This window comes from Paramisgurnus dabryanus, chromosome 8 (genome assembly GCF_030506205.2).
Source record: "Paramisgurnus dabryanus chromosome 8, PD_genome_1.1, whole genome shotgun sequence".
NCBI lineage: Eukaryota > Metazoa > Chordata > Actinopteri > Cypriniformes > Cobitidae > Paramisgurnus > Paramisgurnus dabryanus.
The window spans coordinates 26414604-26430351 of record NC_133344.1 but is presented as its reverse complement, the minus strand read 5'-3'; the positions used below and the strand labels follow the sequence as shown (position 1 = coordinate 26430351).

The following is a 15748-nucleotide window of genomic DNA, read 5'->3' as shown; positions in this document are numbered from 1 at the left end:
ATATACGCACCTGGCGGGGCGGCGCCAGCATTATGCAAATATCTCAATGCCAAGTTCATTGGCGTTTTAGTAGTATTCGAAGCAGATTGGTCTCTCTAAGCGAGTTCCCAATTCGTTGGTCACGACGTGACGTCTACGTTCCCTTCCTTCAGGGAACAAGGGTTACATACGTAACCGAGACGTTTCAGGGGCTTAATGAAATTTGGGCTCATGTGTGAGTTATAGAGGGTAAACAGAAGTTTTTAACATTTTCATGAAGTAGTTTTGTGCCTATGATTAAGACCAAACAAAACACAAAATACAACATTCAAATATTTGTGATTTTATTTAAACTTTATCCAAGGTGCACAGTAAGCTTAAATCCTAGTTTTTCAACAGAGGAAGGAGTACTCGGCCTCAGAGTGATCACCTGAAGAAAAAAAAGAAATTTAACACAGAGAAAAGAGATGCTGTAAATAATAACAGGTGTCAGATACAATCACTGTACTTTAAATAAGTAATAATGTATAAAGTATACTTTTAAATAAAGCCAAATAGGACAAACCGTTGTGTTTTGGCAAACCATGCACAGACACTTGACTTCTTTAAATGTATGATTAAAATGAATTTACATCTTACTTGTTTGGTAGTAATCATAGACTTTGATCACAGCTGGCTTGAGATTCTTGACTGGAAGAATCTGTTTTAATTGTATCTCATAATTCATAGGGAGATTTTTTGGAACCTGCAGGAGAATTAACAGAAAAAGACAAACTCTCAGTCATTGGCATTATAGACAAAAAAAATTATGAATAAATTATATAAATGGTCAAAATATGATTTCATTTTCTCACCTCTTTCAGATATAAAAGGATATGATCGTCTTTAGTATCCACCCGCTCCACAAGTGATCCAAATGTCTGAGGAGCAGCGGCAAGCTGTGAGGCAGAAATTATTTTTATTATTAAAGTCATTTTAATTGTTGTTAAGTAATCTCTCTTGTGTTGTTATATTTATATTTATGCTTTTGGCAGAAGCTTTTATGCAAAACTACTTAAAGTTCATTCCAGCTTTACATTTCCCAGTATGTGTGTTTCCTCTGACTACTAACACAACGCTCTACACTGTCAGAAAAATTTCCAAAATAGACCCAAGCTAACTCAGGCAATACCCTTTAAAAAGGTCCTTATATGAACCATTTTGGTTCAAGTATGTATACATGTATACAAATAGTACCATGTATTTTTGAAGTACTGATATGAACACTAGTTGCAAAGGTGTACACTGCAGTGACAACTGTAACAGTGTTACAGTGACAGTGTAAACACTGAGCTCCAGTAACTACAAGGAAAACAAGAAGAGCTTTACTGTAGTTTACTAGTAAAAATTCAGACGCAGAGTATGTGTTTTGAGACCTAAGCTCTCATAACTTTAAAGTTTGTGATTCATCACTTTATAAATTCAAACCCACCAATGATGTGTCAGCTGTGAATCCTGATAAGAGCTTAATATCCACAATGACCATGTTAGTAGTTTCATGTGGACCATTATATCTGCAAAAAATCAATAAAGAAACAAAAATAATCAAAATAGTTGGTTCCTTAATAAATATAAAACATACTACTATTACTAATAAAGCATCGGTCATTAAAATATCTTGGGGTTACCTTAGCAATAGAGATATGCAATTGCACTTCAAATTGTCGGTTGTGCTTTTATTAAGAAGTTATATAGGTCAACTACAGACCAGTTTGAGCTATTCACATGTGTCTGTTAGAGAAACTAAAGCCATAAACATCTCTTTTATTACTCAGATGTGTTCATACTTGACTGTAAATTTCAAATTTTGTGGTTGTGTGGATGATTTTTTGCAATCAGCCTCAAGCGTAGCTTCAACGGTCAATGTTTTATCTTCAGTGGGAGTGGCAATGTTGTAAAACAGAGCCATCTGAGAGAAAGAAAGAAAGAATCAATACAAACACAAACTAATTCATAAATCATTACACATACAGTTTGTTAAACCACAGAGATATGCCAAGTGTTTATATTAATGTTAAGATGTATCAGGAGTTTCTGACCTGCACAGACACACAGGTCGAGCCTTTCACTTCAATACTGTATTTGCCAGGAACATTGGTCAGTTTCTTCTCCTGATACAGTAACTTGTTGTCCTGATTCACATCAAAGTTGTGAGAGTCTCCTGCTGACTGAACCGTCACTGTACTGAAACCATCAGAGCTGAAGACTTTGGTGGCGTACAAAGACAAAGCCTGAAGAGCCACAACTGTGTCCTGATAACATCACAACATCATCATTACAACATGGAAATGCATTCTGGGTAATATTAACAAACATAAATGTTTATTAATATGATTAACCTGTGTAGATGAGAATCCTCCATAGGCGTTCTGCTGCTTGACAAGCCAGCTGACGATCCTGTTAGCATAACCCAGCTCAACTGTAGTGACTGAATCTGAAGTGAGAACAGCTAGCAGAACATATGAGCTGATCTCCACTGACAGAGAACCAGAATCATCAACAGATCCTGACTGAGACCAGTGAAGCTGAGACCCTTTAGGACCAAAGAGATATGAATAAAAAACAGATAAAACAACAGATATTGTTGACATTCAAGAATACACAAATGTCTTTACCTTCTGAAATGGCAAGATTTTCCAGTTCCTTTAAAAGCTGCTGTCTGGTGTCCGTGTCATTCGCCAGACTGAAAGTGTAGGCAAGCAGCGCAGTGCTGTAAGTGTTTTTAAGATTCCCAATGATGGACCTCAAACAGAACAAACCTTGAGCGACCACAGGATCCTGAAACACAAACAGATAAGCAGCAGAAGTGAGTGTGATTCATCTTATAGTTTATACTATGATCTCTGTTGATGTACTTACTGTGACTGGAGTTTCCAGTTCAAGTAATGATGCAGTGATGTAAGCAGTCATGGTTATATTATCATTTACTCCACCCTGTAGAGACACAGAAGCAAATAAAGCGACATACTGTAGTAAATTTATCATGAAAATCTTCAATCACGTACCTTCATTCTGTTGTTGAACAAACTTCCTTGTTGAATAAAACAACCATCTGTACTGCGCCTGCTTATTAACCAATCCTTTGCACTTTGAATAACATCTGGATCAATGTATATGTACTTCTGTGCTTTGCCAAAAGACCTCAGGACAAAAGATGTCAACCTGGAGGTTTGGAAATTGGAGATTTATCAGTTTTTGATCAATAGTCTTGATCACTCTAATATATTTTAGAGAAAATTAAAATGAAATATTCACCATGTATTCTCTTCACCACTGCCGAATGTACTGTATCCACCACTGTCATGTCTGTAGTTCAGCTGTCTCTGATATCCTGTTTAGTTTGACAGTGATTGAACAGTGAAACAATGACTATTAATCTTTATTATTACACTCATTGGAATGTTTGATTTTGATTGGAAACATTTGGAGGTTTGTTATTCCCAACTAATTACCGCTCAAAACTAATAACACACAGTAACCTGGATACTGTAAATCATTTTGACAAGTACAGTTTAATATTACACAAAAAATTAATATAAATATAACATATATGACATCATATTTACAAATTATTTAACCAAATAGTGTGTTTGTGACTTTTGAATGTCCTGTCTTATCTTAAAACAAAAAGTAAACGGGTTTTCCACATAGAAGGTCTGCATTTGTTAAAAATGAACTAATAAAATATTTCAAGTCAATATTTAATATTCCTTACCTTACTTATGAGGTAAAAAGCCATGTAATAAGTGGGATAATGTACAGGGGCTCGTGTACTGTCAGGGCTTATTTCTGCAGTAACAACTGGCTGCCATTATCCCTTAACCCTGGAGAACCCCCGGGTCAAATTTGGCCAATGTAAATTGATGCTAAGAGAAAGGTTCTTGGGTTCTCCAGGGTTAAACAACATTTTGATGCAAGCATGAATCAAATCCATGATTTGTTTTTTCTTACCACTCTTCAGGAAGCCTGTGGCTCTCTCTCTGATGGCTGAAGTGAGTTGCTTTGTGTTTTCCAGATACTGTAAAATGTAAATATTGGGAGACAGAACAGCAATGTTTTGTTCTCCACAGCCGTACGGCATTCGTAATAATCCATGAAGATTCTGCAGTGCACGACCCAATATGTCTCCTACAACAGAATTTTTATTTTTTTTTATTGTAAATTGAATGTCACAAATGTAACGTCTAATTTCTGTTTGTGTATCTACAGTAAATGTTACCAATCACTGAAACTGAAGATCTTGCTGATCCCTCTATCACATCTTTAGGAAGCGTCAGATCCAGCTCTTCTGAAAGACTGTTACCTTTAAAACAGAAAAATGAAAACATGTCAATGATCAGGAAAACAACACTAATAATGTTTATCTCAGAAATAGTTTGTTCACTTTTAAAAGTAGCAAGCTGATTTTGAGCCTAACTTTTGGGAAGGACGGATGCAATATACAGATAGTAACATACACCTTATTTTTCTGCAGTTTTTTTTACACTATTAGCTATCGGTTCGACTAACAGTCGATAGTCATGGCCGATACATCCTGATCATCAAAAGAGAACAAGAAGTGCAATGAATTTAAGCTCTGTGTATAAAATAAAAAAAATCCATGTGAAAAATCACTAGTTTAATGTTCAACCTTAAGGGTCATTATACACTCTTAAAACGAATGTGTTAAATTAACACATCTTGTGTCTAGTTAAGGACAACACACCTAGTGTGTTGTCCTTAATTTAACACATCTCTGTGTTATTTTTGGAACAACACACTTTGTGTTGTTTTAACACATCTTGTGTTGTCCCTTTTATTTTTTATGAACTTAAATGACACATAATGTGTTAAAAACAACACATAATGTGTTAAATAGTTTAACACAAAGCAATGTGTTAAAATTAACACATCGCAGGGTGTGTTAATTTTAACACATTGCTTTGTGTTAAACTATTTAACACATTATGTGTTAATTTTAACACATTATGTGTCATTTTCTGTTGATTTAGAGTTCATATAAATAAAAGGGACAACACAAGATGTGTTAAAACAACACAAAGTGTGTTGTTCCAAAAATAACACAGAGATGTGTTAAATTAAGGACAACACACTAGGTGTGTTGTCCTTAACTAGACACAAGATGTGTTAATTTAACACATTCGTTTTAAGAGTGTATGATTGAATAACATTCGAAAGTTTGATCTTCAGAATTTAGTTAATATAACCACCAGCCATGGGTATTGGCATCATTATCAGCAGATATCAGTCTAAATAATCGGTTATCATATTGGTGAAATTTTCTCTAATAAAGAGGCAACTAGCAAGATTAATTTGGAAATGGGACTAAAAAAACCCAGACAAATATGTGCAGACAAACCCTTTGGACACAGTAACCAGCTGTGGGTCTCCGTCTTTTCAGTTCCTTCAGCCTACAGTAGAAAATAATAACATTGACATATTTCAAAGGAATAGTTCACTAAAATATATATACTCACCCTTACGCAATTCCATTTGTTGAAGCTCCAAAAAGGATCAATAAAATAATCCAATGACTCCAATGTGAATATACTGTATATGTCTTCTGAAGCATTACAATATGTTCATAAAATAAAACAATTAATAGAAAACATGTGTCACTCTAAAATACATACAGTATATTAACCCACTGGAGTCTTCTGGATTACTTTTAATGATATCTAAATTTTTGGAGCTTTGAATACCACATAAGAACATAACATACTGGAAAGGCATGAGAGTGAGTAAATGATGAGATCATTTTCATATTTAGGTTTAATATAAGGCACACACAGACCAATTATATGTGAGATCTGTTGGCGATGAGCTCACCTGTACAAGGAGACTTCGAGTAACTATGTCAATGCGTCCTCTCTCTGGCACGCTCACAATCTCATTGTCACACACAGTCTGTGACTGCTCTGCCTCTGCACTCACTGTTATATTCAACACTCCTACAAAACAAACAACTCATGATCATCTCCACTGATGAAATACTTACAAAAACACAAGACACTGATTCAGATTAAACAAACTGACCAAGAACAGAAGGAGTGAGAATCCATTTAAAGGTTTTTCTTCCATTAGCACACAGACAGGATGAATACTGGTCATCATCAGAGGAGGCATTAAGAGTGAAGTCTGAAGATGGAGCTGGAGTTACTTTAACCTGTCCATGAAAGATGGAGGATTACTTCAGATTTGATATAACAGAAATATGAGAAGATGTTCACAGAAATCTCACCATGATACATTTGGACAGATAGTTGAAGACGGTGGCCTTCAGTTCAAAGATCTCCCCACGGATGATGGAGTAAGGCAGAGAAAGCTCCAGGAAGAAGGGCTGGAAAACTGTCAGCTGAGCAGGAGGAGCCAAACCCAAACCTTTGGAGGACAGACAGAAGGCATCCGTCTCCCAGGTGGTGATGGTGTCAGGAACCTTGACAGGAACCTGTGTTGATCCAGAGTCCCTGTGGTGGAATTACTACAATATTTCAGTCTGCTGTAAAGCTCAATAAAGCTAAATCAGTTACAGCACTGAACTTAAAGAACAGAAAACATCCAATAGGAATCCAAAATAATCAAAAGATTTTGTCTCCTGTGCAGTAATATATTATTATAAATAATAAGCATAAGGTGAAATAATATGTTAAAGAATCGTTCTTGATGATTTCAATAGAATTGATTGTTCACATGACTGAAAACACACATATTCACTAACCCAACTTCAGCAAGTTGCCAGATCCATGTTTCTGGAAAGACGGTCCGAACTGTCACTGATTCGATTTGATTTGACATTGGTGATAAACTTCTTTCTAAGGCCATAACAGGTACTGGAGCATGTTGGCGATACATCACTAAAATAATAAAAAACACATGTTGTTTGTTACAAGATCTCACTAGGATTATATCATACAATCTGACAAGCAACTTGTAAAATGCCTAACTTGATGTCAAGTAACTTGTATAAGTACTGTAAGATCACAGTCATGATATTGGCATTTCTAGTGTCCAGCTACAGTAACAATAAAATTAAAACCACCTGCACTTTTCAATAATAATGATACTTTGATTTGACTATTTTAACCTTTATTGTTAAAGGTCTAATAATAAAAGATTTTTGAAGGCAGCATTGATCTATCCTTCGCTTCCTTTCATGTCCCCCAAATCTATGCATGTGTGTGCATGAGGAATAATTGAAAACACCTAAGTAGGAATCTTATGTATTATCATCATGCTTATTATAAAAACTCTGCATGTTTATGTCATTGCCTGATTGGGCAGCGAGGCAACAAGTCAGCTACTTAAGCTAACCTGTCTGACACAGGCGTAATTTCAACTGAAACAGGAAGTCAGTACAGAACTATTGAGCAATAATGGTGAATACTGTATAATTTTCACTCATATTATATCAGCAACTATTTCAAAACAAATGTCCCTTATATTTAAACAACACAGAGCATAAAAATATTTTATGTACTGTACCAAAATCACGGTATTTGTGATAATTCAAGCCCCTGAATGTCAGGCATCGAGGAATTTGAATAGCCAGATTTGTTGCCATCTTCAGTCCCACTCTCTGTCAAACAGTAAAAATGCAAATAAATAAAAAATATACATTTTGAACAAAACAAGCATTTAATTTATACATGTAAATAGCCTCCTGATTATTAATAACATTACTGTCAGTCATAACAGCCACTAGTTACCTTTAAGGTTTCATAGGCACCTTCTGTTTCCAAGGCTCGGCGGGGTCTCACATGCAAACACCCCTGTTCATCTTCAACATTGTAAAGATAATGTGAGACTGACTGCACTGGAAGCAGGTCGAAGATCTGTGATGGGAGCAAGATCCAACATTATCACTCTGATTTGTAACATTTTTGCACTTCTAGTCTGTGTGTCTTTCAGCATCAGACTTTAATACAGAACTGGTTCTTGGATTAAGTGACGGAAGAACTTAAGAATCGAAAGAGCATTTTTTCTTATACCATGTTAAAGACATGGGAAAAATAAACATGTACTATACATGCACTTTAAAGCATCTACACCTTATCAGCATCCAGACGTTTTCCTGATTCCAAGATGAAAACACTTTTATCTACAGCACTGAGAGCACACAGTGAACCAGGCTGAGCCGACAGCTGTATTGTGTTTGCTTCACCTGGAACTGCTGTAGCAGGAGAAAACTGAAGAGACACCTGAAACAACATAAGTTAGTATTGTGTCATTTTACATATCGTAAATGATATACAGTATTCTTAGTCATTACAGCTTGTAAAAAAGAACCAATCATTAAATTTCAGAAATAAAAGATTCTTTTTCTAAACTTTCTTTCTTCTGCTGAACACAAATGAAGAAATTTTAAAATATTAAGATTTGTTTGGCCATGAATATTTTTAACTTAATTTATGTTCAGCATAACAAAGACATTTTACAAGTTTGGAAAAACTCGCAGGTGAGTAAATGCAGAATTTTTATTTTTCAGTATCCTTTAAAAATAAAAGGTACCCTGCCCAATATAGACTTGTATGGCTTAATGGACTTACATTGAGGCTATTTTTGAGTATAGGCTGCCATTTTTTTTTTTTTTTTTTTGCCTTGAACTACATGACGTCAATTGTTTGTTTAAAGCAAGCCTAGCAGCTGCATTTTGGACTATCTGCAAGCGAGATAGGGCTGAGTGATTAATCCCAACGTAAAGCGAATTGCAGTAGTCTAGTCTAGATATGATAAAAGCATTAATTAATTGTTATAAATTTCTACTAGATAGAATGGGTTTAACCTTCTCTAGTAGTCGAAGCTGAAAGAAACAGGATTTGACCACTGAATTAATCTGGTTTTCAAATTTTAGACCATTATCAAAGATAACTCCAAGATTTTTTACCCAAGGCTTCAAGGAAAAATTTGTATCGCTTAAAGGACAAGTTCGGTATTTTACACTTAAAGCCCTGTTTTCAGATTGTTTATGATGAAATAGAACGGAACGGTTTTAATTGAAATTTGGACATATGATGCTGGCCCGAGAATTTTTTGTTTCTGTTGTATCACCTCCCACCTCTACAATGGGTTGATAGGTGCACTGGAACAATCCTTCCTAAAATGCATTCAACTTTTGTTTACAAAGATGTGAAACTCACAGAGTGGTCAGGGGTGTTCACTGATATGCACACACAAAAATCGCTGCAAAAGATGCTTTCCAACAGGTGTTTTAGCATTCGTTGTAAACTTGTGGACCTATTTTCTTGAAAATTTATTAAAGAAATAGGTTCAAACTGGTTTAACTCAGCAGAACATACAGGAGAAATGGAAGGATCAAAAGCAGGCTGGGATAACCAAAGTTAACCTAACCGATGAAGATGCCCAAATGCGAGAATGGGGCAAAATAAGTGGTGTCTTTGCAGCAGCTGTTCTTGTATACCAACTGACCAAGGGGCAACCTTTCGGTCTCTGTCGTGAAGCCAACACTAAAGTGACTTAAACTGCAATTCATCGACTGGCTGCTGGAGGCTATCTTCAGAAGAAAGTCAATTCTCTTAGACCCCATGTTAAAATGATCAGAGCCCCATGATCAGTTTATATTTGTCTTAAATGTTAAAAATTACAAAACATTTTAGTAGCCTATAATGTGGCTATATGCACATACAGCATACAGTATATGTACAGTACCTTGTTATTGAAACACTTTTCAGTGTTGAAGTTTTGACTCGCCGCAACTACATTGTCACTGGGCAGAACACAGTATGCAAGTATCTGCACTACTGGAGTCAGATCTGCTTTAACAGACAGTTTGAATGACACTGTGCCATTCGCTGCTCCATTAGAAGTCTTCACTTCAACCTTCTCATATCCATGATGAACTATCACACCTCTGGACAAGACCTGAGACAAACACACAACACACTGTTAACAAACTGACCAGTTAATACTGTCAAACAGATCTCTATGAAACTCTACACTGATAATGAACATGTAGTATTGATACTCACCATATAGACGATGTCAGTGTTGAAGTTATCAATGGCTTCTCCAATGAAATGATAATTAATGGTTACTGGAAGCTCAGCATCACACTTTAAGGGATCTTTAATTTCCTGTATACTTAATTCACTTAATGTTGGGGTGTGTGGAGTGCTGGGCTGGAACAGACGAATTGTCACTCCCTCCTTAGAGAAGTAAGGTGTCCTGTGGCTTTGATAACGCAAATCTGGATGTATATTTGCCTGGATAATAATAAATACCACACTGTAAAAAGATTCCGTAGAAATTACAGTATTACTGGCAGATGGATGCCAGTAACTTACTGTAAATTTAAATTAATGTTATTTACTGACAACAGTTTGTTCAAAGTTAAATGAACATTAAACATTAACAATTCTTTGTCTTACAGAATAAAAATATAAAATAACAGCCTCATGCAAAGCATTCTGGGAACCAAAAATCCTCATCAACCTTTTTCTGGGTTTTTCTTTCAGATTTTGTTTCCCAGAATGCTTTGCTTGAGGCTGTTATTTTAATTTTATTCTGTAAAGATACAGACTTGCTAATGTTTAATTTTCATTTAACTTTGAACAACCTGTTGCAGGTAATTAACATAAATTTAAATTTACAGTAAGTTACTGGCATCCAGCTGCCAGTAATACTGTAAATTCTACGGAATCTTTTTACAGTGCAGATAATAATAAAAAAAAGATTATTTTTTAAAGAACATCAGATTAAACTGGATAAGCACAAATGTATCATACCGTTAGACTTAAATCGCTTTCAGGCAGACTAGATGTATTAAGTGAGAATGCTGCCAGTCCATTGTCATCTGTAGTGAGATTAAAGAGCTGATTTGGGGACCAGCGCTCCCCCTCAAAGAGATACACAACTTTGTTTGGAATTGGTGTTCCTTTAAAATCTATAACCTTGATCTGGTGAAAAGAAATCAACAATGGTGCAAATAAATCAACAATATTTGCACATATTAATGGTGTTGAACAAAGACAAACAGTTTTTTGACTTACTTGTCCTTCTATAACTGATCCATGTTCAAATGTTTTGGGGCCTAAAACTGTGACTTTGCCAATTTCATAAGTGATAGATATACTTTTAGATTTTTCCATGGTGATTTCTGTTAAATAACAAATGTATGATTACTACACATGCCTTAGTAAAATAATACAAAAAACTCAAAATGAAACAGAAATCCAGGCGAAACTATTATACTTGGGAGCATCAAAATTAAAATTTCACATTAATTTTAATCTTTGACATGGCCTTAGTCAATATTAACGATATTAATGTTATATTTTTACAGAATGTTCTTTACATTATCAAGGATGACCACATAATGTGTGACTGTAACTGGGTTTGCAGGGGCACAGATATCAGTAGTACAGTAAACATGTATCACAGTTTTTTCAATAAAATGTTAAAAGCCCCATTTAGTCATTCTTAGTTGCATACTTTATCAATCAGATGTTCAGATCTGTACAGCTCACCTGTTCCTTCCTCTATTACTTTCACCGCAACATCAAGAGATTCTTTCAGTTGATGCTTCAATGTCATGTTTAGAAATTGCAATGTATTGACGGTATGTGTGGCACAGCCTGTCTCTTTCATCTAATGGTAATAAATAAATACACACATATTGATTAAGGATTGCACATTTTATTGTATGACTGTTTCACTATAACCCCATTCACACAGACCTCTGGTCCCAGAAAATACCCGTAAAATTGCCAGACAAGCGTCTGTGTGAACAAAAACTAGTTCCGTTAATCTTCTGGGATCGTTGCCGGAAAGAGGACCTAGTAAGATACGCGGGTAACCCTCTGTGTGAACAAGAATGCCATAAAGGGCGTGTCGAAGTGAGGACGCGCGCGTCATCATCACAACACAAGTTATGGTTCAGCTCCTTACAACGAGAGATAACATGTATATAAACATTCACCACGAGAAATGTTGCAAACTAGATTGAAGCAGTTATCAGGAAATGATATATGAGACGCATAAACAATGACGCACGTGCCGTAGTGAGGACGCGCGTGTCATGGCAACATGAAGTTGGTTCAACTCTTTAAAATGAGGGATTTACAACATTCACTACGAGAAATGTCAGCATACTAGACTGAAGCGGATATCAGGTAAGTTAGCTCGTCACTTACTGCGTTGAAACGGAGATCATTCAGCAGCATAAAAGAATATCGCGTCACGTGCTCATTTGAGCTATAATAAACGAAAATACCCGCATGTCATCCCAACGAGATATATTGTTCAGCTCCTCAAAATGCGGGTTTTAAATGCATATAAACAATCACGATGAGAAATGTCTGAAAACTGTATCAAAGCAGAAATCAGGGAGCTTGTCAAATATCCACTCTGAAGCTGAGATCATTCACCAGAATAGAACTGTGCATTCACGCGCTCCTTTGTAGTCTTATCATAAACAAAAATGCACGCGAGTTGTTTCTGGAGAGAGAAATAATAAATAATATGCAAACTTCAGATGCTGCGTAGAAGAGAGGGCGGGACTTTCAACATGTCGCGTGTCTTTCCGGGACCATCAGATGCCGTGTAATCTTGGCAGTGTGAACGAACAAAAACTCTAACTATTCCGGAAAAATCCAGGATGCATTTTACGTGTATTTTACGGAATTTCTGTGTGAAAAGGGCTTATTTGTGCTGCATTACAAACCTCAGTAGTTTCATTCCAACACAGCGGATCCGTGCCTTTAAGGATGACGTCTCTGAAATGACGGCAGACATTTACCCAAGATTTACCAGGTACAGGCTGTCCATAAGTGTATCTGTAGAAAAGATACAAGCAACCGATGTACAGCCGAGTAGTGAATTAAATAAAATGAATACATTTCCCTGTAAATGAACGTCTTTATCATGTTCTGCATAAAAACCACTCACTTTCCGCAAACCTCAATCGTCAGTTCCTCTTCCCTGATGCTGACCTCCTTGTGTACTTTTACGGTTACGTCAAACTTAGGCAAAACTAGAAGTCGAGGGCAGCAGTTATAGTCAAATACTGTATAGACATATTCATTATGTTTAAAAAAAATATTCTGGTCTGTTGTGTAAACTTACCATACTTTTTCACCTTAAAATAATGTGAAATCAGTCTTTCACCAATGTGAGCCTTCAGTGTGTACGTGCCCTGACGTGCTTCAGGGTTTAAATCATAAGAACGCTGCAATATCCATCGTGTTGAGGAAATATTGGTCCATTGACCGATCCTGTTATTTTGACTGTCCTGTTGAATATCAAAAAAGACATGGTGCATATATTTAATTATATTCTATGACTACATACATCCTGAACATAATTTAATCAGGATATTTACTATATGTGAATAATCAAGTATCAGACATTCAGATTTTAATATTTGTCATGAATGACTCCACGGGACATTTGTGTTCTTACCTCAAGCACCACTGTACTGTACTGTAAACAAAAAAGCAAGTGATTAAGCAATCTTTTATATGTACAATGCTATACAATGATTCAAGTATTTAAAATCAATTATTTGTTTTCTGTATTAAACACTCCAGACCTGTTGATCAAGGGGTACAAAGTTTGTATCCGTGGTAACAATTCTGAAGTTCACTGTGAAAACAGAAATGCACAACTGATATTTCAGCTCTTATATAAGAAAATGTTTACAGTCAGCAGGGCAATGTCCCTAAATAGCTCTTGTTTTTACTCAAAGAGCTTAATTTTGCAAAGATAGCCGCCTGGCGCGACTTTCCTGAAGGGACTTTTGCCCAACTAAGAAAACAACAGGCCTAGCAACAATAAAAATAAATAGTAGAGTACATATTATTATTAATGACTAAAGCTTTATATGAAGAGTTCAGATGCAAAATGCTGCTAATGCTAACTCTGTCAACAATGAGATAATGGTCCCTATTGGTGCAATGCAGTGCATGACGCAATGCAGCCTGACGCAATAACCCCTTTACCCCTTTGATTGCCCATGAGTGTGCTCGTCTGAAACAAGTTGTGTTTAATTGCGTTGCTATTTTTAGTCAATTGAAATAGACTGCGCCATTGAACAACAACAACCAGTTCTAAAGTCAATGGCGCAATATTGTTTTTGCTAATTAAAGAGCGTGTTAGTAATTTATGCCAATAAATGGGACAACAACCCCGTACACTTTGCTTATTACACACACATGGATGTGCAGCAGCACATAAACATTTTTTAAATATGAAATTGGGAGAGAGGTTATGGATTTGTGTTCATACTGTTTTGTGAATATGAGGAATAGTTTCTAGAAATGTGTTTAAGCAACTGAGAAAAACTAATAGGTTTATACATCCATTAACCTGCTTTATACAGTAATTCTTTCATCTGTATTCACCAATTTTTTGGGGTCTTTAAATAAATGAATCAAACAAACAAACAAACATTGCATCATTCATGATTTCCACAGGACTGCCATGTGAAGCTCAGTATTTTAGTACTGTTAACTCAGTGAATGATAATATTTTTGACCACGACCCCAATACTGCACTGATCTTACAGTACAGAAAGCTTTGCATTATTTTCTAAGGTTTAGTCTTTAAAACAATCAAAGCTTACCTGTTTGTCCTGGATTGTAGATGGGTTTATCAGTCTGGATAAAGGTCAAAGGATTATAATGTTTAAACATGATTTTTCTCTCTTCAGTCATCGTGAAAGACTCCCCTCTAATTTCAGCCTTTATTTTCTGCACTGATTCTCCTTTAAGCATTGGAGCCTGATGAGAAATAATCACAAACACATCATTAACAATAATGAAATAAGATGATAATACATCAAACATACATTATGATCTTGTTTATTATCATGCAGATTGTTTTGATGTCAAACCTTAAAGTTGAAGCAGCGATGAAACTCTTCATCTGTTTTCTCCTGCAGTAATATTGTGATCTGGTCATCATTCACTAGATGAACGGTCATTACAAGACTTTCATTGGGCTTCAGGAGACTTGCACACAGTTTAGCTTCGGATCCTGACTCAATCACTGCAGGAAATGTCACCATGAAAGAGCTGTCGAGAGATTCTGTCATTAAACTCAAATCGCCAAACTGTTACTGCCCAATGTGCAATTATATAATCATTAAGAACAGGCATTATTTTGTATTAATAATTTACCAAGCCTAATAATTATCAAGTAGTTTTTCCTTATATTCTGAAAAATAGCTCACAGGAGATACTGTGAAATTACGTACAAAACAGTGATAAACAATGTTCCTCTGTAGAGATCATTTAAAGTGACTTACGGCTTGCTTTGTCCATTCACAGAGATGAACAGGAGAAAGAACAGCAGAAGTCCTTTCCAAAAACAACCAGCATTAAGAGCCATGATGATGACCGATCATTCAGATCATTCAGTGAGTCTGGACTGTCTCTTTTATAGGGACTCTCATGCTAAAGGAGGTCCTTCAAAAACATCTGTATTGACCATCTGATTAATCAGTCAACTATGACAGTAAAGCAGTTTTACATCTTGCACTAATATCTAGATATTTGTATTTTTAAACAAAAAACTGTGTTTGAGAGGGCTGTTTAAAAAAATCAAAGCAGTAAAACATAAAGAAAAGGATCAGCTTAAGTAAAAACTCACAGTAGTTTTATTTGTGCATACAATAAAAAACATGTAACTCTTTTATGAAGATGAACAAAGAATGTAAAAATGTTGTTTTTTACTGCATTTTATTTGCAGTCAATTGATAGCATTGCTTAGTTCA

General features: G+C 35.7%; 1 protein-coding gene across 2 annotated transcripts; it reads right to left on the bottom strand.

Moving 5' to 3' along the window:
- Nucleotides 1-306: 306 nt before the first annotated feature.
- LOC135771152 (alpha-2-macroglobulin-like) lies at nt 307-15434 on the bottom strand. 2 transcript variants are annotated; one of them, XM_065281246.2, is made up of 34 exons: nt 15281-15434; nt 14867-15047; nt 14597-14753; nt 13565-13617; nt 13435-13455; nt 13099-13264; nt 12922-13006; nt 12698-12809; nt 11502-11622; nt 11025-11131; nt 10761-10931; nt 10005-10238; nt 9685-9897; nt 8067-8216; nt 7725-7850; nt 7501-7594; nt 6737-6872; nt 6260-6485; nt 6055-6184; nt 5848-5969; nt 5378-5429; nt 4238-4321; nt 3970-4146; nt 3274-3349; nt 3024-3180; nt 2878-2952; nt 2634-2796; nt 2358-2551; nt 2058-2270; nt 1806-1927; nt 1451-1532; nt 834-917; nt 619-724; nt 307-409 (listed from the first exon to the last, which is right to left on the bottom strand). In XM_065281246.2, exons 1-34 carry the CDS (start codon nt 15361-15363, stop codon nt 372-374), a joined length of 4311 nt encoding a protein of 1436 aa, XP_065137318.1. In that variant the 5' UTR covers nt 15364-15434; the 3' UTR covers nt 307-371. The 2 variants fall into 2 exon arrangements, with proteins under 2 accessions (XP_065137318.1, XP_065137319.1); XM_065281247.2 differs by having other exon boundaries at nt 834-899.
- Between the last annotated feature and the right edge of the window lie 314 nt (nt 15435-15748).